Raw genomic sequence first — 27,879 nt, 5'->3', positions numbered from 1 at the left:
TTTCTATGAGCAGCAAAAAAAATTCAGATTTCTGTGTTTTTACTATATTTTGATGTGTGTCAGTGGGCTCCCTCTGTATTTTTGTTGCCATGTGTCATAATGAAATGCTTGAGTGTGTCATTCATGCCCAAAGACAGGAACATCCTCTCTGCTGAAAACATAAAGGAGCAGGAAGCTGCATATTCATGGCTTTATTTCAACACTCTGGCTTCTCTCTCCACTTGTGTCCTGCAGCCCATCGACTATGAGGGCTTCCAGCTATTTATGACGACCTATCTGGAGATTGACATCCCTGAGGAACTTTGCAAACACCTCTTCACCTCCTTCAAGAGCAAGAATGGCGGAGGCAGCTCCCCTGACACCTCTCGATCTGGAGCAGGCATGCTGGGTAAATGCTATTTCATAGTCTGTAAATTTCATATTTATTTCAGCAGTTTTAATAGGTGAAACAGATGTCAGTTTCTTCTGAGGTAGGTTTTTTGGGAGCTGTGAATGAAAAACTGCTCTGAAACACACTTGTGCGCTGATACATAAACAGTTGGGTGCAAATTCAAATCGATTTATAACTGGAAATAAGCTTTATAAATAAGTTTTAGTATTTTGAAAAATGTTGAACCTCATGACATAAAATAAGAAACATTTACAATTCTTCACTATTTGAAGGTCACTAATCAAACTTTTGGAGTTTATGTAGAGTGCTGCTGCCATTGAAGAGGTGCAAACCAAATACCGAAATTCATCAGGATTTATTATTTTATTTTATTTTTTCAGTTTACTCAGCATGTTATACTGATAGTTTAATTTATAAAGGTAACGTATACAACATCTTTTAGATGCACAGATGGAAAGAGTACTTAAATTATTTAAGAGATTTAACTTAAAATCTGTTGTGCGAGGTTAATGCAAGAGTCTTTTCATTTCACTTGAATGAAAAGATGCTGGTGGCTTTGTGTCCGCTACTATTAGTTAACCTGAGGTGATTTAGAGCAAAGATTTGGTAAGTATATTGCTCAAATCATCGATATTCATGCTGATTTTTGGAGGAAAAATGGCACACTTCTTGTGATATTTCAGCTATATGAAATGATATAAGTATGTACATTTTCTGTCCCTATATCTTCAGTTTTGTGATCTTTCTAAATGCAACAGATGAAAGAGACAAAAGAAAAACAGTAATTTATGAAATATTACAATTTAAAATAACTTTTATATTTAAATATATTTTATATAAATGTTTGTTTGAAGTCAGTAAAATCTGCAAAATAGATACTCTGCTGTTCAAAAGTTTGGGGTCAGAAAGATTATTTTGTGAAATTTTATGAAATATTACAATTTAAAATAACTGTTTAATATTTGAATGTGAAATTCAATGACTCTTGAGCCATTGTTCCAAAAGAGATTTAACTCTTTGTGAGGTTGATGCAAGAAAACACTTGAATTAAAAGATGCTGGTGGTTTTGTGTCTGCTACTATTACTGTCAACCTGAGGTGATTTATTTTAGAGCAAAGATTAGGTGAGTATACAGTTGCCAACAGTGCCATCTAGTGCCTTGATTTCTCTGGACTGGCTAATACAATACAATCTGGGATTTTTGCTGTTCCATTTGTCTTTAATGCAACTCCTTAATACTAAATGAGAAATGCTCATTATGACAGTAATACATCTGCTATATTAAGCTGTCCTGACTGGCTGCACTCATAAACTATCCCAGCTATCTTTTCGTCTGTCTGTCTTGCTCTACTCCTGTTACACTTTACTTTGACCCCTGTGTCGGCAGAGTCCAAGTCTATTGATGCAGGCATCTCTATACTGACCGAAGTGGCCTGTGCACCCATAACAGGTATCACAACAAGTGTGGTGTGATTTGATTGGACAGAGACAGAGTCTCACAGAGTCACGGCTGTGACTTAAACGTGTTCCTTCACCTGGTGTTGTTATGTTGTCTTGGCAGCTCTTTTTATTTACTTGTGATATCAAACAAAGCAACCAGTGACAGATATCTATGGTGTCAAGTCACTGTGTGACTGTGGTGACAATCGTGATGTACTGCCAGCTTCCTTCTTAGTACCTTGTGCAAAGTTTAAAAAATCTCTACCATGTGTCGTGGTCTCCGAAACTTCCCAAACTGAACACATTAAAGCACTGACCATATGTTTTTTATAATGTGTCTGCTTGAAATCTAAAAAAAAAAAAAAAAAGATTTTACATTGTTACAAAAACATTCTGTTTTAAAGAAATGTTGTTCTTTTGAACTTAATAGTCATCAAAGAATCCTAAAATGCATGTATCCCACAAATATATTAACCATTAATAAATATCCTTTTCTGATTATGTGACATGAAGACTGCACTTATGGCTGCTAAAAAAATCAGCATTTCTATCACAGGAAAGAATTGCATTTTGTAAAAAAAAAAAAAAAAAAAAGAAAAGTAAAAAAAAAACTTTTTTATAAGTAGAAAATTCATTTTTATTGTAATAATATTTCACAATATTACAGTTTATCTACCTATCTAAATACATTATATCTATATTCACAAATTTTTTATTGAAAAGTTATTGATAAATAATGATTTTTTTTTGTTAATAATGTTCATGCACAGGTTTTACACACATATGGGAGTGCACACAGTTAGTAAATGAGACCCTATGTTTCTTCCTGTCTCATTCCAGATCATCACTTTTATTCTCCTCTCTATTTTCCTGTGTTGCTTTTTTCCTTGTAGGTATGAATGGGAAGAGTATTTTGAGCGCAATGAGCCGACATACACCAGAGAACTCAGCTGGGATCACTCCAGGCTCAGGGGCCACCACACCACCCTGCTCCTCCCGCTCCTCCTCACAACGCTCGGGCACAGGGGGCCACACACCCAGAGGCTCCCACCGCTCACCCGGCACGCAGCCCAATCCCCCAGCGAGCAGCAGCAGCAATGCTTTGGCTCTCTCCAAACCTACCAACTCCCCACGCCTCTCCCCAGGTCAGAGTCATGAACAAGGGGATAACCTTGATCTTCACTGCCCCTTTTAACGCGTGTAATCCTTGACAAGGGTCTTATGAAGTAATATTGCCTGTTATAAAATCCGGTTACTCCCACACAAATATTTTGGTGTGATATCTGGGGGTCATTACTGATATATTATACATATAAGTGTACAGCACTTTGGCCAACTTTAAATGTGTTTTATAAATAAAACTGAATTGAGTTGAAAAATGATAATTGAACATTCTTCCAGAGCATAATCAATCAGAAAATCGTACATCTCTCCGGAGGAGTCCTTCTCCACAAAAAGGATCTCCGTCACCCCAAGTGGTCTTCCTTAAAGACATTGTGTGCTACTTGTCCCTGCTGGAGAGGGGGACGCCAGAGGATAAACTTGAGTGTAAGTAAAAAAAAAAAAAAAAAAAGTAAAAAAATCCTAAATTTAATCTCCGTCTTATTTACATTAAGAAAACATATCATCAATAATTCCCACTCTTCCAAAGTTCTTCTAAAGAAAAAAACAAAAATCTCTCTCTCTATATATATATATACATACATACAGTACAGACCAAAAGTTTGGACACACCTTCTCATTCAAAGAGTTTTCTTTATTTTCTTGACTATGAAAATTGTAGATTCACACTGAAGGCATCAAAACTATGAATTAACACATGTGAAATTATATATGGAATTATATACATAACAAAAAAGTGTGAAACAACTGAAAATGTCATATTCTAGGTTCTTCAAAGTAGCCACCTTTTGCTTTGGTTACTGCTTTGCACACTCTTGGCATTCTCTTGATGAGCTTCAAGAGGTAGTCACCTGAAATGGTCTTCCAACAGTCTTGAAGGAGTTCCCAGAGATGCTTAGCACTTGTTGGCCCTTTTGCCTTCTGTCTGCGGTCCAGCTCACCCCTAAACCATCTCGATTGGGTTCAGGTCCGGTGACTGTGGAGGCCAGGTCATCTGGCGCAGCACCCCATCACTCTCCTTCTTGGTCAAATAGCCCTTACACAGCCTGGAGGTGTGTTTGGGGTCATTGTCCTGTTGAAAAATAAATGGTCCAACTAAACGCAAACCGGATGGAATAGCATGCCGCTGCAAGATGCTGTGGTAGCCATGCTGGTTCTGTATGCCTTCAATTTTGAATTAATCCCCAACAGTGTCACCAGCAAAGCACCCCCACACCATCACACCTCCTCCTCCATGCTTCACAGTGGGAACCAGGCATGTAGAGTCCATTCGTTCACCTTTTCTGCGTCGCACAAAGACACAGTGGTTGGAACCAAAGATCTCAAATTTGGACTCATCAGACCAAAGCATATATTTCCACTGGTCTAATGTCCATTCCTTGTGTTCTTTAGCCCAAATAAGTCTCTTCTGCTTGTTGCCTTTCTTTAGCAGTGGTTTCCTAGCAGATATTCTACCATGAAGGCCTGATTCACACAGTCTCCTCTTAACAGTTGTTCTAGAGATGTGTCTGCTGCTAGAACTCCGTGTGCCATTGACCTGATCTCTAATCTGAGCTGCTGTTAACCTGCGATTTCTGAGGCTGGTGACTCGGATGAACTTATCCTCCGCAGCAGAGGTGACTCTTGGTCTTCCTTTCCTGGGGCGGTCCGCATGTGAGCCAGTTTCTTTGTAGCGCTTGATGGTTTTTGTGACTGCACTTGGGGACACTTTCAAAGTTTTCCCAATTTTTCGGACTGACTGACCTTCATTTCTTAAAGTAATGATGGCCACTCGTTTTCCTGTACTTAGCTGCTTTTTTTCTTGCCATAATACAAATTCTAACAGTCTATTCAGTAGGACTATCAGCTGTGTATCCACCTGACTTCTGCACAACACAACTACTACTACTACTACTACTAGTGTTTAATGGCGGTTTGGCAGACCAACATAAATGGTGCATTTCCGCCACCTACTGATCTGGAGTGTGGAGTGTACTTGGCTTTGGAAGAGAGAGAAAAAAAAAAAAAAAAAAAAAAAAAAAAAAAAAAAAAAAAAAAAAAAAAAAAAAAAAAAAAAAAATTAAATTCTATTTACTATTCCTGTTTTATTTAGATATTTAAATAATAATTCATGAATTCTTGATTGTCTTATTCCATTTCCTAGTAATACTTTAATTGAAATTGTATCAACTCCCATCCTTCCTAACTCTTGACTTAACTGTTGTCTCTCCCTTTCATATGCAGCACATTCTAAAAGAATATGCTGCACTGTTTCTAACTCCCCGCAATTGTCACATTTTCCTGTATCATGCTTCCCTATTTTATAAAGACTATAATTTAATGCAGTGTGACCAATTCTTAACCTTGTAATAATGACATCTTTTTTCCTATTTCCATATCTTTTCCTCTCATTTCCAACCCGTTCCTGAATTTGATAAAGATGTCTTCCTTTAGAGTCATTATTCCATATCTTTTGCCATTTTTTACTAATTTCAATTGCTATTAACCTCTTGATTTCTGATTTACTTAATGATACCTTAATTTCTATTTGTGGATGCTTTAATGCTTTCTTTGCCAACTTATCTACCTCCTCATTACCATCCACACCCACATGTGCTGGCACCCAGAGGAAGAATACCAATACCCCTAACTGCCTTGCTCTAAATAAACCTTGCAAAACTTCAAATATTAAATCTTGTCGAGATTCCGATTTTCCACTCATAAGACTAGTGAGAGCAGCCATTGAATCCGTACATATCACAATTCTTGATGGTTGCACTTCTTCAATCCACTGTATTGCTAATATGATAGCTAGTAATTCAGTAGTAAATACTGACACATGATCCGATACTCTTTTTGCAATTTTTATATTAAATGTAGGAATGAATACTGCTGCTGCTGTTCTACAAGACTCTGGATCCTTTGACCCATCTGTAAATACCTGTAATACTGAATAATATTCTCGATTTACATACTGTTCAACTACTAACTTAGTTGGTATGCTTATTTGCTTATTTATTTCTTTATGTATTTGTAAGTCAATTAATGGCATAGGATACATCCAAGGGGGAATTGCTGGTATAGGAACAGAAGGGGCTATTAAATATTCTTTCAATCCCAAGCTATTTGCCTCCTTCCCTACTACCCAACCAAAGCTTTCTATTTCTTTGTATTCATACTCCCAACATTCCTTCAAAAGTATTTTTACTGGATGACTTTCCAGATGTCCACATACACCAGACCAGTATCTCATCCTCAATTGAAGTCTGCGTTGTTCCAATGATAATTCTCCTAATTCAACTTGTAATGATACTACCGGAGAAGATCTAAATGCTCCACAACAAATTCGCAATGCCTGATTTTGTATTACTTGTATTTTTTTAAGTAAAGTTTTATTCGCAGAACTGTATACCATACTTCCATAGTCTATATTTGACCTGATCACTGCATAATAAATTCTTTTCAGTGACTGGCAACTTGCTCCCCAGTCCGCACCTGACAAGCATCTTAAGACATTTATTCCTTTTTTACACTTTTCTATCAATTTCTGAATATGAACTCCAAAGTTTAATTTATAATCCATCCACATACCCAGAAATCTCACTACATTGACTTGTTCCAGCTGATTACCATACATTTTAATATTTAACATAGGATTATTTTTCTTATTTGAAAAACAAATTACTTGTGTTTTTACCACAGAAAATCGAAAACCCCAACTATTTGACCATTTCTCCACCTCCTTCACTGCTTTTTGCATTTTATTCTCTACAAACAGCCTATTACGCCCCCTTTTCCACAATGCCCCGTCGTCTGCATACAATGATCTTCCTATTCCAGTCTCAATATTTCTAAATATATCATTAATCATTAAGTTGAAAAGAATAGGGCTGCTCACACTTCCCTGGGGAGTTCCATTCTCAATTGAGAGAATCCTAGAATATGCAGACCCTACTCTAACTTGAATCGTTCTTCCAAACAAAAAACTTGAAATCCAGTTATACATTTTTCCCTCAATTCCCAAACTTTCCAATTTCATTAACAGCCCTTCTTTCCACAACATATCATAAGCCTTTTCAACATCGAAAAAGACTCCCACCAACATTTCTTTATTAACTTGAGCTTTTCGAATTTCCGCCTCCAAACTCAGAATTGAATCCATCGTATTTCGCCCTTTTCTAAATCCGCTTTGACATGCTGACAGCATACCTTTACTCTCCATTTCATACGTCAACCTATTCATAACCATCCGTTCCATAAGTTTGCATAAATTGGATGTCAATGCAATTGGTCTATAACTAACTGGCTGGGAATGGTCTTTTCCAGGTTTAGCGATTGGCACTATTACTCCATGTTTCCAACTCACAGGAATCTTCCCTGAATCCCAAATTTTATTAAAAAGTCTTAAAATTATATTCAATGATCCATCTGACAATTGCTTAATCATCTCATAACAGATTTCATCCTTTCCTGGGGAAGTATGTTTAACCCCTACAAGTGCTCTCTTTAACTCATATAAAGTAAATGTTGAGTCTAACCTACTTCCTGACGGAATCTTCTTTTCATATATATGCTCATTCTCTTTCACTTTCTGTTCCCTATACTTCTTCATATTATCTGTAATATTATCATTACTATGCACCTTTACAAATGCTTCCACTAACATCTCTGCTTTATCACTATCTTTTATCGCTATTTTCCCATGTCCTACTAAAACTGGAATATTAATATTTCTCTGAATCCCTCCCATCTTCCTAATCATGTTCCAAACATCATTTATTTCAATGTCTTCCCCTATTCTATTGCAATATTCTCTCCAGAACATTCTTTTTGCTATTCTTATTTCTCTCCTAACCATAGCCTGAGCTCTCTTAAAAATAATGTAATCAGTAAACAATACAGATTTTCTGGCTTTCTTCATTGCTTTATTTCTTTCCCTCACTGCCTTACTACATTTTTCATTCCACCACGGGACTGCTTTTCTTCTACTTATAGTTTTCGTTTTTCCTATTACTTCCTCTGCCGTATTTCTTAACACTTTAATTACTTTCATACTTAACTCTTCTATTTCTTCAATTTCTCCCATTTCGTTCATATTGTTATTACACAGTTCTTTAAAAAGCTCCCAATTAGCTCCCTTAAATTTCCATCTTGGCATTCTCTCCACCACAGTTTGTACAATATCCACACCAATTTGACACCATATTGGATAGTGATCACTTCCCATTGAACTTTGCTTGCTTACACTCCATTCACATTTTCTAGCTAGATCTTCTGAAACCAGAGTAATATCTAATGCTGAATTACGCCCATTACTCACATCTATTCTTGTTATACTTCCATTATTAATACATACTAACCGTCCCCAATCCAGCATTTCTTCCACTATTAACCCATTATAATCTGTTTTAACACTCCCCCATAATGTATTATGTGCGTTAAAATCACCACACCATACTACCTTCTGACTAGTATTACCTCTTATTTTTTCCACTGCATTCTTACATAGCTTTTCACATGGATTATAAAAATTAATTATTTTTATACTTTGATTCCCTTCCCATACTTCCATCATCAACGCCTCTTGATCCTCACTCACTTCTACATTCCTGTATCCCACCCCTTGTTTTATAAATATTGCTACCCCACCTCCATTACAGTTTTTCCTATCTTTCCTAATTAGTTGATACCCTTGCAAAACAAAATTTAACTGAGGTTTAAACCATGTCTCCTGTATACATATAATATCTGGTCTTTTATCCAGATCAGAGATGAATTTTTTAAACTCTTGTCCATTAGCAATTAAGCTTCTCGCATTCCACTGGAATATTAAAAGCACCATTATGAACCACCACATCCTGCTTGCGTATTTGTTAACTGCATCTTTAATTTTTCATTAATCATTTCCACAGAAATCCCCTCAATCTCTAGATATTTTTCAGCTGCTTTTATTATTATTCTGATTCTTTCAGTCCGGCTTTCTGTTTGCGCAGAACAATTCACCACTTCAGCTATAAAGGTTACAAATGCCACATTATTCTTAATCCCAAAGCTCTCTTTAGTTTTTCCCTGAGCCGTTTCCATCTTTTGTTGAGGAATTCCTTTACCTTTATCCCCTGATTCCAAAGTATTTCCTACTTTCTTCACCGCCTCCGAATATGACAATCCTTCCTTTATTCTTACATTTTGCACTTGAGCTGCATTTTTCCTCACCTCACATCCTCCATACCCCGCACTATGCTCCCCTCCGCAATTACAACACTTGGGATCAACTCCTTGCTCGCATTTGCCATATTCATGCTCTCCACCGCATCTCGCACACCTTTGTTTACCTCTGCATACAGCCGCTACATGTCCAAACTTTTGGCATTTGTAGCATCTTAATGGAGGGGGTACGTAAAGCCTAACCGAGAAACTCATAAATCCTAAAAAGACTTTACTTGGCAGCTTATCCTCATCAAACTGAATCATCACTGATAGACTATCTCCCCTTTCATTGTTTCTATTACATTTAAGTCTTTTCACACCAATTACTGCGCCTCCCGTAAGACCTTTCTTAATCTTTTCCTCTGTTACATCAGTAGGGATCCCTGTAATTACTCCTTTAACCCATTTCTTTTCTTCTTGAACTGAACAATTCACACCCTGTCCCATGATCGTTTTAATTTCTAGAGCCTTTTTCTGTTGTCTACCGTCCTTACAATATATAATCAATCTACCATCCCTCAACTTCTTCACACTTTCAACTAGTCCTATTTTTTCCTTAATCACTTTAGATAATTTCAGTGGATTAATGACACTGAAAGATCCAGCATCTAATTTCAACAATACCTTAAACTCTTCTTTCCTTCCCCTTGTCACGTGTAATCCATTCTCACTTTCAGTTTCCGATTCATTTCTTCTATTTTTCTTCCTTTTCCGATTTCCTACTGTACTCCATTCACTATCTCCACCTTCCGCGCCAAAATTTTCGTCCTCCATTTCCGGATCGCTACCGGATTCTACTCCACTTCCTACCATGCACACTCCAGTCACAGATCAGCTGTCTTCCGCCGCGGTCGTGTCTGAATGAGCGCGCAGTCCACAACACAACTGATGGTCCCAAACCCATTTATAAGGCAAGAAATCACACTTATTAAACCTGACAGGGCACACCTGTGAAGTGAAAACCATTTCAGGTGACTACCTCTTGAAGCTCATCAAGAGAATGCAAAGAGTGTGCAAAGCAGTAATCAAAGCAAAAGGTGGCTACTTTGAAGAACCTAGAATATGATGTATTTTCAGTTGTTTCACACTTTTTTGTTATGTATATAATTCCACATGTGTTAATTCATAGTTTTGATGCCTTCAGTTTGACTCTACAATTTTCATAGTCATGAAAGTAAAGAAAACTTTGAATGAGAAGGTGTGTCCAAACTTTTGGTCTGTACTGTATATTAAGTAATTTTTAAAACTATGTCTCCAAACCATACGTGCCAACCACAGAAAGCACAGTATTAGTCACTAACACTCATTCTCGTCAATTTCATTTCATTAACTGTAGCCTATGTGATGGCAAAGCTCCCATTACTGCAGTTGTCAGTGTCACGTGATCCTTCAGAAATCATTCTAATATTTGCTGTTTAAGAAAAATGTCTGATTATCAATGTTGTGCTGCTTAATATTTTTGTGGAAACCGGGATACATTTGTTATTTCAGGATTAGTTGATAAATCGAATGTTTCATTTCTATTAATTAGAAATAGATAATTTTTATAATAAATTTTAATAATAGATAATTTTTTTTTTTTAATAAAAAAAAAAATCTGTAGCTATAAATAATTAGTCTGTTATGTAAAAATAAGTCTGTATTTACATGTAGTACACCCAGCAACACCTTTGTCAGTTCTACATTTTACTTGACTTCTGACTTACACATAGTGAGAGTGACAGGAGACTTCTAGAATCTCTTTCTCTTGTTCTGTAAGGACTGATCCCTGCTCTTGTCCTTATTTACCATGGAGTTAGCATAGCCAAGCTTTCTTTAGCATAGGAAGTTATTTGTGCCCAAAGCTAATCCTCACTAGCTGCCTCAGTCTGCCTTTTCATAACCTGAGCTCCAGGTGCTATCATGGGGTCTGTACTTGACAAATGTTTGCTACACTACAAAAAGATGCAGTCTCTTATCTTTTACTTCTCTCGCCCTAAAGTCATGTTCAGGCTGTACGACACAGATGGCAATGGTCTTCTGGACAGCTCAGTAAGTCTGAAATCTCCATTATAGTGTGTCATTTTGAATTTGACTTTGTGGTTAGATTGGTGCTGTATACAACAAGGGGTTAATGATGCACTCTACACAGTACTGCACAGTTTAATGTTAGGGTTACATACAAGTTTAATACAACATACACAGAGTTAGAGCACATTTCATTTGGATGAAACACAGTACTACTGATCTTTTTTTTTGTTGTTTTTTGGAAACGTTGAACTGGTAGTTGCAGAGAACATTAAATACCAGGCTTCGTAAAAAGTAATTTTGAAAACTGTATGCTTTATAGTGTTTAATATCTTAAGCAATTATATCTGTCGATTTAGGAGCTTGACCGCATCATAAACCAGATGGTCCATGTAGCTGAGTATCTAGAATGGGACTCTACAGAACTACAACCAGTATGCATCACTTTAAATGTTTCCACCAGGCAATCCCAACTTGCATAGTGAAATCTATATCTTATTGTACCTTATCTTATTGTGTCTTATATTGTAGATTCTGAAGGAGATGATGGAGGAGATTGATTATGACCGGGATGGAACGGTCACATTAGAGGAGTGGATCAGAGGAGGAATGACCACCATACCACTCCTGGTCCTGCTGGGAATGGGGACGGTGAGGAGAAACTAATTGTGATTTAAAAAGAGGAAACAATACATTAAAATGTAGTATCTTAATTCCTGTTCTTCTTTTACGTACATTCAGAATGTACAGGAAGATGGGCAGCATGTATGGAGACTGAAGCATTTCAACAAGCCAGCATACTGTAATTACTGCCACACTATGTTGTTAGGAGTAAGAAAACAGGGCCTTTGCTGCTCACGTGAGTATCTGTCTGTCTGCCTGTCTCTCTATCTATTGTTCTGTCCATCTGTCTGTGTTGTTTTGTCAGTCATTCTATTTATCTGCCTTATACCTTATATAACCTTATATACTGTCATTCTGTCTAGCCATCTATTGTTCAATCTGTAGTCTAACTACATTTCTATATGTTGTTCTGTCAGTCTGTTGTTTTGTCAGTCTCTGTCATCTAGGCCCTAGGCCCTATGAAATCCATTTTATTTTTTCCCATATTATGATTTTCTGTTTTATTTTTTATGGATTCAATTTTTTAATTTTTTCAGTTTTAATGGCTAAATTTAACTTTATTAAAGAAAAAGCATATCTAATGAATTGAAATCATGAAACTTAAACAATTTAACAGCAAATTATTATGAGTTTAACCAAGAATGAAAGTTTTAAGGCCCTAGGAAATGTTTTTTTTTTCCAGAATTCAGTTTTCCATAATTTTCTGGATTCTATTTGAATGGTTTAATTAAATTGTAATAATCACAACCAATAATTACTGACAAAAACTATTTTTGGTATTTTTTTTCTTTTTCTTTTTTCAGAAATATGATGCTGTGTATTTACATTTTTATGGTAAATAAATGCTGGTAAATAATTTTGACTGTAAAATATTCCTTAAAAATATTGTTTTAATAATTTCATTAGTAGAAATGTACTATCATTATATTAAAAATATATTTCTGTCACAGTTTCTTCAAGTTGAACAAAACTTTTATTTTAAAAGGTTGTTGTGAAGACCTTTATTTTTTTCTGTTTACCTGATATAACAATAGTTGTTCTCACAAGAAAAAATAAATACTAATGAATGACTCTCAGAGCAGTTTCATAGATTATGTTCATGTGTTCATTTACTCATACATTGAGGCAGCAGAGGCTGAAAACACAGCGAGCATCACATGCACTTTGTCAAATTCTGTGATATTATACAGTAAATTAAATTTTTTATGACTGGTTTCTGTGATTCTGTTTGTGTTTTCGATCTCTGTATCTGTATGTCATTCTGTCTAGCCATCTGTTGTTCTAACTATCTGTCATTGTATTTAATTATATGCCCTTGTTGCTTTGGCTTTCATTGTGTCTTTCTATCTGTCTGTTATCTCTCATCTGTCTGTCTGTTTTTCTATCTTTCTAACTACCTATCCGTCTGTCTCTGTGTAGTTTTCTGTTTTAAAATGTTTCCCTTCAATCTCCCATAGTCCGTCTCTCACAGTCCTGTCTTTTGTTTGGCAGTATGCAAGTACACAGTCCACGAGCGATGTGTGTCCAAAGACATTGCTCCTTGCATTAGCACCTACGCCAAGTCCCGCAGACACACCAATGTGAGTGCATAAACAACATACGCTTACAAATGAATCACTGTGTTTAAACTGAGTATTTCTCTAAGGAGTAATTTACAGTAAGGCCAGAAGCAATCATTTTATCAGACACATTTTTCATTTTTGTGAAACCAGGAGTCCCAGGTTGATGTGTTTGGTACAGAGCTCATAGTTCTAGCAAACACAGTGTTCTATTATTAGTCAAAGACTCGTGTTATGATTATTTTATCCACTGACCGCAGTCCAGCTCAGTTTTCACCCAAGGCAACTTCTCAGACCCATAACTCTTGGTTTAACCTCAAAGTAATGTTCTATGGACATGTCAGAAAGGCTATGAGAACTTCCTGTGTATAAGTCTTATTTTTTCTGTACTGAAAAGTAGAGGGGAAAGACTGAGATCACACAGCAGTCACTGAGCACCTCTTTGAAACTTGTGCGGCCCATGCAGTAACTATTGCAGAGATGGAAGGCACTGCATTAAAAAAATTTGATTATGATTTCACAGAGTGTATTAAGTGATGTGGAGTGTACTTTTAGTGGACAAAAACAATACAATTGCATTGAACAGTGAAAATATCATGCTTAATGTGTTTATTAAGAATTAGCTTGTGTAAAGATATTACAAACTATCAAATTCAAAGTAATGTGCTGTGAGTTACTTCTTAAGTCTTACCTTCATCTCACTTACTAAATGTTGTACTTTTCATTTTTAGTTTTTAACATTAGTTAGACTGAAAGAAAATGTACTTTTTTAGACCCTTCCTAAAGGATCATTTTGAAAGCTATGACCAACCAAAAAATAATAATAATAATTTTATGCGTATGATAACTTATGATTATCTTAAACATTTTTTGTATTTTAGTACATTACGACACTGGTAATTATTATTTCTTTGATAATATCCTGTGTATTCTTCCACACTTGATATGTGATGTGATTGTTTTAGTCAGAAAAGTAAAATAATATTGTAGATAGTGATAGAATTCTTGTGCAAATGCCTTATAAATGCACAACAGAGTAGGATAATAATTTCAGTCATGTATAGATGGGGTGTTCGAGGATTTCACAACTAGAATAAATAATGAGTCTCTGTTTAATGTCTCTCTAGGCTATGCAGCATGTTTGGATGGAGGGCAACTCCCCAACAAAATGTGACAAATGTCACCGCAGTATCAAGTGCTATCAAGGTCTAACAGGCCTTCACTGTGTTTGGTGTCAAATCACTGTGAGTATTTACTGTAGCCAGTTAGAGTCTAAAACTTTCATTGTGATTTTTTTAAACGATGCCTTGTGCAAAGACAATTTTTGTATGTTTTTCTGATTTTTTATGTTTTATCTCAGTTTAATTCAGTTGTAGCCTAGTTTTCTAATGTAATACTTCTTCACACCACTCGGTGGTGATCTTCACCAAACTTTCACGCCATTTAGTGGACGTGGCCAATTTGTTTTAAAATAACCCTAATAAAGATAAGTGTCAGCACTTAACACCCATTCAAAAGCTTTTTTCTCTGCATAATGATTTTTATTATCACATTATGTGCTACTGCATATAACTCATAGGCTTTCTGAACCATATCTCCTGACAGTTTCAACTCTAAACCTGCAACTAATTTAATATCAAGTCCAGATCCTGCTTTGCTCTTTGTTTCTACCATTTAATGTCTTCTTACAAGGTCAGATTAGTGAGGATAAAACAAGTCACAGAAGATCCAGTCCGTTGATGTGTCTTTCTCCACCACTCATCTATATTTATATGTTTTCCAGCTCCATAACAAGTGTGCGTCTAATGTAAAGCCTGAATGTGATGGTGGGCCATTAAAAGATCACACACTTCTGCCGTCGTACATCTGCCCTGTTGTTCTGGTGAGTTCAGTCTCTCCCACTGCACTCTTTTTTTGATATGCTAAAATGCAAGAGTCCCAAGACCATTTTGAATAGGTAGGACCTGGACGAATTCTTTAATAGGCCTCCTCTCTACTGGGACCAATGTCTATACTACAGAGAATACTGTACATACTCATTATATTTATAACTGGATATTGTAGGCACAATGCAAGTCATTTCTAGATAGAGTTATACACAACCCTTATTGTTGATAAGTGTTAAGAAAACTGATGTATGATTAATGTAGGTTGAACAAACATCCATCACACACCTGGATGGTTGCATGTGCACATGACATAACCATCAGAAAGAAGAGAACATTTCTCCTGCATGCTGCCATGGTTTCCAAATCTTTTAATATTTATTTAAAAATCAATGTTTTGAAATGTCTGTCACTTGAATAAAAAAAAGAAGTAGTCATTGATTTTAGCCAGTTATTACATCTACAAGGAAGGATAAATATTTGTTAAATATATTTTCTATAATCTATCTATACATACATAATGAAAAAATATTTTGATGTATTTTGGATATTGTGACAGTGTTAATAAATTAACCATTTTTTTCCTACTGATTGTGAATTTGCATTACAAAATTAAAGGATGTTCACTGTTTTTTTTTTTATTAATATAAGTAAATAGTATTCAAGATCAAATGATTCCAGTAAAACCTTGTATACTGTATTTTCAATAAGTATGACACAATAATCAAGGTAATTCTCTAACAAGTTTGGACTGGAGTCGGTAAGATTATTTTGTTTTTGAAATAAGGCTCTTGTGTTCGCAAAGGCTGCATTTACTGGATACGGTTTTAAAAAATTAATAAATAAAATAAAAGTTAAGTAGTTCCATTACAGTTACAAATGACTTCACTAAATAATTCCCATGATACTTTTTGCCGGATTACTTGATGAACAGAAAGTTAAAATTAACAGAATTCATTCTGAAGTAGATTATCTAATAGAAATATTATTTTTTTCATATAACATTAATGTCTTCACTGTCATTTTTGTTCAGTTTAATGCTAAATGCTAAAACATCCATTTCTCCTAAGTTAAAGAGAAATGTAATAAAGTGAGACAGATTCTGAAATTGCATTTTTCTTGTCATTTTTATCTCAGATGAACATTTGTCTCACTCTGTCTCTGTTTGTTGATGTTCACTGTAATGTCTGTATATCTGTAGGACCGTCATTCTGCCGTCAAAAGAGGTGAAGGAGAATCATCCCCCAGCGCCAGCCCTGAGGACACCGGCCAGTGCTTCAAGTTCACCGGTGACGGTCAGGCACTGCAGGTTAGTCCTCAGCAGACTCCCTCTGGCGATGCAAATCTGTGCAGCACATGTACTATATGTGTGTGTCCATAACTTTTTCTCCGTTTCTGCTTTTTAAGATCACCCCTCTGCCTGGGACGCACCCCCTCCTCGTGCTGGTTAATCCTAAAAGTGGCGGTCGGCAGGGAGAGAGGTAAAAGTCTTTGAAGCTCAAACTGTTGCATCATCATTTTTCATATTCTCCGACCTTGTACTGCTGTAACGGTTCCAATGAGGAGGTTTGTCAAACCATCTGAAGTCAGTCGAATCTGCATAGACATGTTTAACAAAAGTCCCACTCTTTTTCTCGCTTACGGGCAGTGTCCTAAATACCATCAAAGCTAGCAGGAGACAGTAAAGCTGTTTAAGGAGGAAGAATGTGGGTGTTGTTTCAGCTCTCACCCACCCACCCAACGTCCTCCGGGAGACAGGTTTTGGGATTTTGTGCAGGCATCACCATGGCAACACAGTTTTAAATACCATTAATTGACCGATTATCCTCCATTATTAGACATGCGCTCAAACAAAGACGCGATAACTGCACTGGACCCAAAAAAGAAAGACCATTTTGGTGGTTCTTGATGCAAACAAAGGAACAGAGTGGTCATCGTTGAATCATACTGTACCCAGGCCCATAGCCAGCTGTAAGGGTCCTCGTGTTGAAAATGTTCATGTTCAAAAATAAAATATGTTCTCTGAATGACTAGTTTGCTGTTTAAAACTCCTCATATGAATGTCTGCATGACATGTATAATTCAGTTTAGACAGTTTGCAAGAATGTTAGGGTCCATTGTTTGAAAATGATCATTCCGATTCGCTTTTGGACTCGTCTTTTCCACTTAATTTGACACTTTAGAAAGTTAATAAATCGGGAAATTGCTGTTTAGGGTCAGCAATATATTTATCTTATCTTATTTACAAAAGATTTTGGTTTATTTTTATTTTTTTGTTTGTTTTAATAGCAGTATCTGGCAGACACTAAACTGACAGTAATCAAAAAAGCCAATGGACATGTTATTGCTGACAGGATATGACATATCATGATATTATCTGTCAGACACATTCTCAGTGCTAGGTTACAGAATGAAATGAAATAGCCTGCAAACACTAGCCATGAAGAAGTTTATGCTATGTCATTCACAAAGTCATGCTAAAAACATTCATAAGAGCACTAGACAAAGTTATCACCTATACAGCAATGATTATTAATGAAAATTATAACAGTAATATGTATTGTTGGATGAATAGTGAGCCCCCCCACCCCCCACTAATTTTCAAATCCTGGCTACTGCCATGACTGTACCGAGTGTATATTTCCACCATATTCCCCCTGAACGGCGCACTGAAAGCTCATTGGTCGGGCTTGACAGTTGACTGCGTTCTTTTGTTCTTTTACATAGGGAATGAATGAATTCTTCAGTGTTGATAAGTGCTCAAATTATCACCCCCACATAAAAGCATAGCTTGTGACGCACCTCAAACTAAAAGCCCGTCTTTTTTCTCTCTCGCTCTTATTTCTCTTCCTCTCTCTGTGTCTTTGCATACTAAAGGGGCAGAGTAGCTAACAGAGTTAGAAGTGAAGGACATTGCAGAGCCCTCAGTAATCATTTTATTTTTTCAAGGTTATTGAGGAGCACTGCTGCAACAGTGTGCAATCTGTGTATGTGTGTTTCTGTCTTGCTTGACTTCATTGATTCCGAGGTTTGTGTGGCCTTTTATGATAATGGAATTATGACGTTTTAAGAATATCATTCCTCCATATGTTTGTCAGTCTGTCTTTTCAAGGAACAGTTCAAACAAAATAGAACATTCTGTCATCATTTACTCAGCCTCATGTTGTTCCAACATAGAACTGCAACAAACAATCTGTTGATTATTTGTTGGATTAATTGAGGTGGGAATAGCATTGAACTTCTCTCAAGATGGTACTAAGAAGAGATGAGATTTATGTCAAAATTTTCTATCAATAATAGCATATATGTGACCCTGGAGCACAAAACCAGACTTAAGTCGCTGGGCTATATTTTTAGCAATAGCCAAAAAAACTTAAAGGTGATTTTCTCAGGTTTCCCTGAGAAAACCCTGGTGTCTCCCAAGGTTTTTTTTTTCCATTCTGTCACCGATGGAGTTTCGGTTCCTTGCTGCTGCTGCCTCTGGCTTGATTAGTTGGGGACACTTCATCTACAGCGATATCGTTGACTTGATTGCAAATAAATGCACAGACACTATTTAACTGAACAGAGATGACATCACTGAATTCAATGTTGAACTGCCTTTAACTATCATTTTGCATTATTGACACACTGTTTTCCTAATGAATGTTGTTCAGTTGCTTTGACGCAATGTATTTTGTTTAAAGCGCTATATAAATAAAGGTGACTTGACTTGACTCAGTGTTTAGATTTTTTTGCACCCTCAGATTCCAGTTTTTCAAATAGTTGTATCTCTGCCAAATATTGTCCTATCCTAACAAATCATATAATAATGGAAAGCATGTTTAACAAGCTTTCACATGATGTATAAATCTCAATTTCGAAAAATTGACACTTAAGACTGGTTTTGTGGTCCTGGGTCACATACAATATTTTATAGTGTTATTTTATAATAATTTCATACAGATTGACCAGAATATTCTTCAGAAATTAAACATTTGTGTTCAATGAAAGAAGGAAAGTCATTTGGGCTTGGAATGACAAGAGGGTTGATAAATAATGGCAGAATTGGTTGAATTATTCCTTTAAGCCTTTTATCATATTGTGAAGTTCACAGTGATTACGTTTAAAAATGTCATTTCTCTATGTGTCTTTTAATGCTTTTCTGCTCTCATCTGTCTTCATCAGGGTGCTGCGGAAATTCCAGTACCTGCTTAACCCCAGACAGGTGTACAGTTTGGATCGAGGAGGACCCATGGTGGGGTAAGACTACTAAAAGCCACCATCAAATTCCAAGGGAGATATGTGCGCATAAAAAATGTTGAGTCATGACAGGGAATTGCTCAAAAACAGTTTGACATTCTCACTGTTGTTTTGTTCTGGCATGGCTTCCTCTCTCTCTTGTCTTTTTGCTTCTACAAACCTGCAATAAAGTGAGCCAACCTGCAATCAACTATTCTGAGAGTGGAACCACTTGCAAAGTGGAGCTGACTTTGAGAGACCTACAAGACATTTACTATGACTCAAGCAGCCCCCTGCAGAGTAAATGTATTCATCCAAGCGCTGAATGTTCTTCTGAGCCTGTCAGTCACAACGAGGCTTCCTCTATAAGCGACTACATTTTACTAAAGCCTCTTCACCCATGCACCCCACCTGTCTTTAATAATAGACCAACTTAAGGTCATCCAAATCAGTTTCAGCAGTAGCATAGCAGTGAAATCTGACAATGTCACTGTAAGAGGTTCATATTTACATATTATTTTATGAGTGCCAAATTGGCATAGGTTTGAATTTTTTAAAAAATGTAATCGGAATAAATGCAAATGAGACCATTGTAGGCAATATGTTAAAAAGAACAATGTTAGTATTATTTTATATTAGTGCACTATTTATACTTTGAAATGACTTTAACTTTTTATAATTGTATTATTATTATTATTTCTATTTCTATTTAATCTCTTTATTTTCCTTTTTAGTAATTTTAGTGCTTTTGAACTTAAACTGATTTCAGTTGTCAAGACTACAATATATTCCTATTTTTCATGTGTTTTTTACGTTACATTTTTATATTTGATTTGATTTTGATTAACAAAACATTTTTTGCAGTAGTTTGTCCATACAGTGGATGAGTGGCACAGAAATAGTTTGAGTTAATAATAACATTGATATTGATAAATATATATAGGATGGCACAGATGAGATCATTTGAACTCGGAAGAAATCATCTTAATATCTTAAACCAGTCTTAGTTGGTTTGCTGGCCTAAATTGTTCTCCCAGCATGGTCAGATTGGTCTGTTTGCTGGTTTTCCATCATGAATTGTACATACATATTAAAGCTATATCTATAGCAAATCTGAGCACAGTTTGAGACATTAAGATCCTTTCTTGACTTTTTTCTCATCAGAAACATCTGAGAAGCAGAAGACTCAATTTGTTTCCCATTTATCTCACTGTTTAGATGTTAGAGAGTTTTCATTTGTGGTTTTTATTTGCTATGAGCTCTCACTTTCACTTTAGTGTTCCACTTTTATGCAGTTACACATTCTACAAACCCACTCAAAACGCATGAGTACATTCTGTTCAGCATCCTGCGGTTGTGCAACAGTGATTCTCATTCATGAAAAGGAGAGAGAGAGAGAGAGAGAGAGAGAGAGAAGTACAGAACAAAAGCTAAGCAATGGTCGTTTCGCGGGAAAGCAGGCTAACCTTCCGTCCCAAATCCCCCTCCCACCACACAGTGATCTGTAGTCACGACTGGAGTGTTGCTCATCCTGAAGAGACCACTGAGAGTGAGAGAGAGAGAGAGAGAGAGAGATTGTGTGACATTGCTGATTTCACTCATGGAGAACAATTTGGACATGTACTGTTCTTCCTTAAGCACTTAGATGATTTATAAGCATGAAGATCAAGGGCAGCCTTTTTTGATGTGAAGATTTTAATATATCCTGCTAACGACTGTGCCATTGCTTGTGGTTTATTTTAAGAGAAAAAGCAACCAAAATTCAGTCAAACATTATACATTTATATTAGGGGGGAAAAGCAACTAAATAGAACACTACTGATCAAAAGTTAAGGGTCACTAATATTAAAAAATTATTTTGAACATTCAATTTGTAAAAGAATTTGTAAAAGAATCCGAGAAGTCTCCAAATTCAGTTTTCCCATTTCAAAATAATACAAAAGAAGTTGTTATAAATTGTAATAATCCCAATATTACAGTTTTGCTGTATTTTTGATCAAACAAATGCAGCATTGGTAAGCATAAGAGAGATAAGCATTACAAAGTCCCACTGACCCCAAAGTTTTGAACAGAACTGTTTAATAAAAAGTAAATAAACAGTACTGTTTAAAATGTATCCCTTACTGCTGTTTGACTAAGATTTTTGAATTCACTTTATTTGAACATAAATCTAATTATTTTCTAAACTGTCCGTGTACTGCTGTTGTATAGTTCTGGTTTATTTGCCTAAATATGAAAATTATGTCATAAATTTCTCACTTTCATGTCATTCTAAACCTCTCAGACTTTATTCCCTTTGTTGAAAACAGGAAGATATTTTGAAGAATCTTAGTCACCAAAAAGTTTTGGTGATTATTGACTTTGATTGCATGGATTGTGTTCCACAGAAGAAACTTGTAGGATTTGAACTGATGATTGACACTCAGGGGTCTAAGTAGGGATCAAAAGATGGAGAGATGAAAATAGACAAGTGTGCTCTTTTGCTAAGTGTCTGCACATAAGAAGCCACTCTTACAGCTTGATATGAAAAACACATACATTACTAAAGTATCTGTTCTCTGTTGGCTGTGTCATTGGAGAAGGAATTGTTTACGCAAACCGTTTCTCTACAACAGCAGCCTACGTTGTCATTTCAAACAGACTGGCACTGGTACATTACAAATTTATCTGGAACAGAGCTCATTTAGTCAGACTGAAACACGATTCCAGGTCAACCCTGTCCAGAACCACACAGCCATGTTCCACTTCTGTTACTCAGCTATTGAACTTCAGTGGGCATCCATGTCAAGGATGTGGTTGTTGTCGACATAGTTTGAGCATTTTCATAGCACCACAGCAATAAACCTGAGAAGGTATGAAAACTCAGAACTGCTTGATTGACTGTTTTCATGGTAAAAGGATTTGCACATTTACTCTCCTCTTTTGCTCTTGTCCTGCATACATAAAACATGCTGCAGTGTCAGAGCCTATCAAAAGAGGTTACACAGTATAAATTTTTCACACACTTGTGTGACTGTTTTGCTTGTTTGTGACGCTCAGTGCTAGAGTAGATCCCACATGTGTCAATATGGAGGATATGTTCCCCAGTCACCATTGTGCTGCAGTACATGCTCCTAACCAGCAGATGGTGATAGCTTCTTCAGCCTCTGTCCTGCTTCACTGTGCAAATGCTCAAGTGCAAATATATATATATATATATATATATATATATATATATATATATATATATATATACTATGCATGTCTATTTTATTTTTTAATGGCCAAGACCACAAGTTGTATTAATTGAATGTATGTCTCATAGCTCTAGGCTGATTAACAAACAAATAAAAAGTGAACAAAGTTTTGGGACTCTTTGACTTTAACAGTCAAAAGTGTAGAAACAATGTGCCAAAAAGCCTTCAGTTAAGATGTTTTGGCAACTCAATGGGTTTGACTTGCAGAGTTTTTTCCCATGATACTGAATAAAAACAACACAAATCTTCTGTAACATCCTTCAGATCAAACATAAAGCACTGAATAGTAAACTGTAGTGTACATTGCCACTGGGGAATAGTGTGAATGCTGTAGATTTTTGGGTAGCTTTGCTTTGCTGCAGTGTTGTCACTTCACAGTATCACTTTAATCATAAGACCAAGGAAAGCTTTCATGCAAATACATGACAGGCACCATCTCAATGTTTTTATGTCCCCCAGGCTCAACTTTTTTCGAGACGTGCCCAATTTCCGTGTGCTGGCCTGTGGAGGCGATGGATCAGTGGGGTGGATTTTGGATTATATTGGTGAGTACAGATCAGCAATCAGTGTATTCCATAAATGTAATAATTAACATTGTTACATGAACTTAATAGACCACCAGCCTAATGTAGAAGTTTATATGGTACATGCAGAAGTATCATGAACTCGCAGTCTCGCATTGGGATTTCTCACTCGACAGCATTACAGCTGCTCTGTATGGAAAATAAAATGATTTCTAGTTTGCTAAATATCACTTTCATCTTTCAAGATTAGTTTTTAATGATATGACCAATGGAAACAACTTTATTTGAGAGACGGATATTATACTGACCGTCTAGTTTGATTGCACTTTATATTTCCTTCTATTTTGCATCTGCATTTTCCCTAGGAGATTAATAAAGCATGTCAACCAATTCATCGACAAAGATTCGAACATTAGGACATCCTTCCATGTGGTACTTGACTCGAGACTGGCTCTTATTTAAGGCACATATAATCAAGACGTTTAACCGTCAGATAGATCATTGTTTCTAGGAAGCACATTGACTCATCTGTGAGTGACCTCTTTCATATAAGTAAATGCATGATAACAGTGGAGTTATAAAGGCCTGCCTTTCCCCCTCCTGACAGTCTTATTGATGTTAGTGGACAAGCGCTGGAGAGGACCCTGTGTGGGCGGTGCTAAATATCGCCCCTAAGTGCTGATTTAGAACCAACTTGGTTTCCAAACCTTTGGCTTGAAATTGCAATTGGCTGACAATACTGAAAACTGAACTTAGATCAAGAAGCGATGTGCTCTTTATCCCTTTAGAGACTCTTTAGCCTGGCAAATTGAGGAGGACAGAGATGCAAGGGGGAGTTTGTCCTCCTAACAGCCCTAAGGTGATGATTTAGGAGCAGCTTTCGAATGAAAGCCGCTCTGCGATCAGTCCTTGCTTGTTGTTCACCCACACAAGTTTGTATTAGAAAATGTCTGCAGCTGACGATTACTCAGAGAGCCCCTGCGGTTAGACAGTACATCACGCCATACGGACCAGCACTGAAAACAATGTCCCCGCAGTCCCTGTGCACATAGCAATGAGCCACACAGGGACCATCAGTGTGAGGACAGAAAGATCTTCGCCAGCTAGCACACACTGCTGTGTGTCTCAGAACAAGAGAAACAAACCAAATTTATTGTGAATTATTGTGAGGAATGATACACATTGATGCATGAAGCACTAGCCAGTGCTGTATGCCTTCTGTAACTTCAGTGCCGAGAGTGTAATATATATTTCATATTAGTGCATTTATTTTACCGTTTAAAATGTTTTTTTTAAGAAATTACTAATTATAATCAGCAAGGATGCATTAAATTGATCAAAAAAAAGTAATTTTGTATCCAATAAATGCTGTTCATTTGAATTTTCTATTCATCAAAGAATCCTGAAAGCAGTACAACTGTATTCAACATTGATGGAACCAAATCAGCATTTTGATATGATTGTGTGACACTTGAAGACTGGAGTAATGGCTGTTGAAAATTCCTATGAAGCCTTGCCATCATAGGAATAAATGAACGTTTTATAATATAATAAATTGTAATATAACAATTTTACTGTATTTTTTAATTAAATAAAAGCAGCTTTGATGTGCATAAAATATTTCTTTCAAAAACATTCAATAATTCTCATCCTCCAACTTTTAAGGATTACTGTACATGCAAATCCATTAAATATAATCACAATTTATGTGCAAGTTAAATATGTGCTTTAAATTTATTTTTACTTTCAGTAATATATCTTAATGTTTGGTGAAAATATTTTGAACCAGATTTCCCATTTGAGACATAAAGGTATAATGTATTTTTTTTTTTTTTTTTTTTATTAAATGCTTAAAAAAAAAAAGTTTGTTTTTGAACATTCCCTTATGTTCCATTATTAAGCCAAATAAATAGTCCCATAGCCAGTGTTGCATGCCGCTGTATTTTAAGCACCACAGAGCCCCATTGTTTACACTTTTCAAGGAACTCTGCACATTAAACTGGAATAATAGACAGTATTTTAACATTTAACATTAATAGATCTCTTTGTTTCTCAACAGATAAGTCCAACTTTGCTCGGCATCCACCTGTTGCGATCCTGCCGCTGGGTACCGGGAATGACCTCGCTCGCTGCCTGCGCTGGGGTGGAGGTGAGGAGTAAATAAGAGACTGTCCAACATCAGTTGGAGGGAATATAAAGGCCTTTGAAATGAAACTTAAAAAGCTTTCCTTCATGGAACCACTCGAGTTGAGATTAGGCTTTGAATTCTTTGAATCTGAACGCAATCCCATATAAACCCTTCAAAAGGATTTTGAAACTACTTTCTTTTAAACACCCCCCAACAGAAGGTCAGGCTGTAATAATCAAACTTGATTGTAGTTAGCTGAATGCTCCAGTCACATGAATGAAAGAGCAGGATTTGTTGAGACCACACTTGAATTGAGGACTTTGATACTGTAATCTTCATTAAACAGATGACCGGGACATGCACTTGCCCTGCTAAACCAATTTCAGTGAAAGCCTAAAGGGATAGTTCACCCAAAAAGAGAAAAATTTTCTCATCATTTAACCACCCTCATGTTGTTCATGAGTTGCTTTCTTATGTTAAACATAGAAGATATTTTGAAGATTGCTGTTATTCAGACAGTTAGTGGTTCCCAGTCTCTTCCATAGTTGGAAAAGAAATACTGTGGAAGTCAATGGGAGCCACCAACTTTTTGATTCCCAGCAGCAGTCATTTTTAACAAGAGATTAATAAACTATTCTTTGAGTATATATAGACTTGCCAATCATTTGCCAACAAGAGACCTGCACTGTTTCATTCCTGTGTGATTACATATGCTTGTTCTTGATTAGATATGTGGGTTCATTCAGTAGTTATGGTGGAATGATATGCATCAGTGAGCCTGCATCTGCTTTGAAGACAGGTGTGGATGGCCTTGTACAGGCTGCTGAATTAATTGGCCTCGTATTAGTGTTTCCTGTGTGAGCATGTGTGTGGTTTGTGCAAAAGGGTAAGGTTTTGCATAAATGTATTCTTAATTTGAATGGTAGGCTGTTTTTTGTTTTTTTTCTTCATGCGAGTTGATTGACTTTGAAACACGTGTAGCACCTGGAGTCAGTGCAGAGGTGCCATGTGAGCGTCCGTTAATATAACGTTCGCCTGGAAGCGTCTGCATGTCTGGTTCAGAAAGGCAGAGTGAGCACCTGGGTGTCATCACACATGTGATATATTTTGCTCATTGGGTTGCCAGGCGGGAGCCAGTACCCCACTGACTCACAGCATGACGACCATCGTTAAAAGATGGCAGCATAACAAGTAGACTCTGTATCCTGCCCATTACAATTAGGAAGTAATTGCAGTTCGATCACCTCAGGGAACCTTTCTAAGGATCACTTCATGTCATTTGGAAGGATTGCCAGGCATTTACAAAATCCTCTCAGGTCATGGTGTCTATCCCCTTGATGTAATGCAGTAGACCAATTGAATTAGTCTTTTTTAAATGTACACTGCCGTTCAAAAGTTTGGGATTAGTAAGATTTTGAAAGTTTTTTAATGGAGTCTCTTATGCTCATCAAGGCTATATTTATTTGATCAAAAAAAAAAAAAAAGAAGAAATGTAAAATTGTGAAATATTATTGCTATTTCTAATATTGGTTTACTATTTTAATGTACTTTAAAGTATAATTAATTTCTGTTATCCAGTTTTCAGTGTCACATGATCCTTCAGAAATCATTCTAATATGCTGATTTATTATCAGTGTTGAAACGATTTGCGGCTTAATATTTATTTGAACCTGTGATACTTTTTTCTTTGATTCTTTGATAATAAAAAAATAAAAATAAAAAAAGAACAGTGTTTATTCAAAATATAAATCTTTTCTAACAATATAAGTCTTTACTATCACTTTTTTATACATTTAACATATCAATGCTGAATAAAAGTATTGATTTAAAAAAACTGAAATTTTACCTTTACTGACCCCAGACTTTTGAATAGTAGTGTATATTGTAACACTTAATTTCTATTTTGAATAAACACTGTTCTTTATTTTTTTTATACATCAAGGAATCCTGAAAAAAGTATCACAGGTCCCCAAAAATATATTAAGCATCACAACTGTTTCCAACACTGATTATAAATCAGCATACTAGAATGATCGTGTGACACTGAAGACTGGAGTAAAGTGTATTTTTAAGTATATTAAAATAGAAAATAGTTGTTTTAAATTGCAGTAATATTTCACAAAAAAATTTCTGTTTTTTTTATAAAATAGATATAGCCTTGATGATTATAAGAATCTTCTTTAAAAAGCATTAAAAACTGTACTGATCCCTAACTTTTGAACGGTAGTGTAAACATACAAAACAAAATTTGAATGTTGTGTTCCTCAAACAACCATTACCCTCCTCTTATCAGCAGTATACTGTAAAATGAATGAATAATGAAGTTACAAATCTATACTTAACAAATAATCAATATGCTTTAAAAAAGCATAGAAGGATTTCTAGTGCTAAATAATTATGTAATAATTATACAATTATTTTCATACATTTTCTGCCCATTTTACAGAAACAGTATTTAAAGAATAATGTTTTATGAAAAACATTGGTCATTCTCATCTCAATCTTATAGTTTTGATTGGAATACATCATATCCAGTTTGGTGGTCTTTTTTCAGC

General features: G+C 36.0%; 1 protein-coding gene across 4 annotated transcripts in view; it reads left to right on the top strand.

Annotated features, from left to right (window-relative positions):
- LOC132095226 (diacylglycerol kinase beta-like) overlaps positions 1–27,879 on the top strand; it is a 130,236-nt gene that overhangs the window by 56,620 nt on the left and 45,737 nt on the right. For 3 of the 4 annotated variants that reach the window (XM_059500047.1, XM_059500046.1, XM_059500048.1), the window contains 15 exons: positions 235–388; positions 2,725–2,976; positions 3,233–3,379; positions 11,121–11,170; positions 11,506–11,580; positions 11,678–11,797; positions 11,888–12,005; positions 13,262–13,350; positions 14,457–14,573; positions 15,113–15,211; positions 16,417–16,524; positions 16,623–16,696; positions 19,383–19,457; positions 23,132–23,217; positions 25,256–25,345. In XM_059500047.1, coding sequence (XP_059356030.1) covers positions 235–388; positions 2,725–2,976; positions 3,233–3,379; positions 11,121–11,170; positions 11,506–11,580; positions 11,678–11,797; positions 11,888–12,005; positions 13,262–13,350; positions 14,457–14,573; positions 15,113–15,211; positions 16,417–16,524; positions 16,623–16,696; positions 19,383–19,457; positions 23,132–23,217; positions 25,256–25,345 — 1,654 coding nt within the window. The remainder of the gene's footprint in view (positions 1–234; positions 389–2,724; positions 2,977–3,232; positions 3,380–11,120; positions 11,171–11,505; positions 11,581–11,677; positions 11,798–11,887; positions 12,006–13,261; positions 13,351–14,456; positions 14,574–15,112; positions 15,212–16,416; positions 16,525–16,622; positions 16,697–19,382; positions 19,458–23,131; positions 23,218–25,255; positions 25,346–27,879) is intronic. The other variant, XM_059500049.1, reaches the window with a different exon arrangement.

Source organism: Carassius carassius, chromosome 19 (assembly GCF_963082965.1).
Source record: "Carassius carassius chromosome 19, fCarCar2.1, whole genome shotgun sequence".
NCBI classification, from domain to species: Eukaryota; Metazoa; Chordata; class Actinopteri; order Cypriniformes; family Cyprinidae; genus Carassius; species Carassius carassius.
Note: the sequence above shows the minus strand (reverse complement) of the source record. Positions and strands in the feature narration are given on the sequence as shown.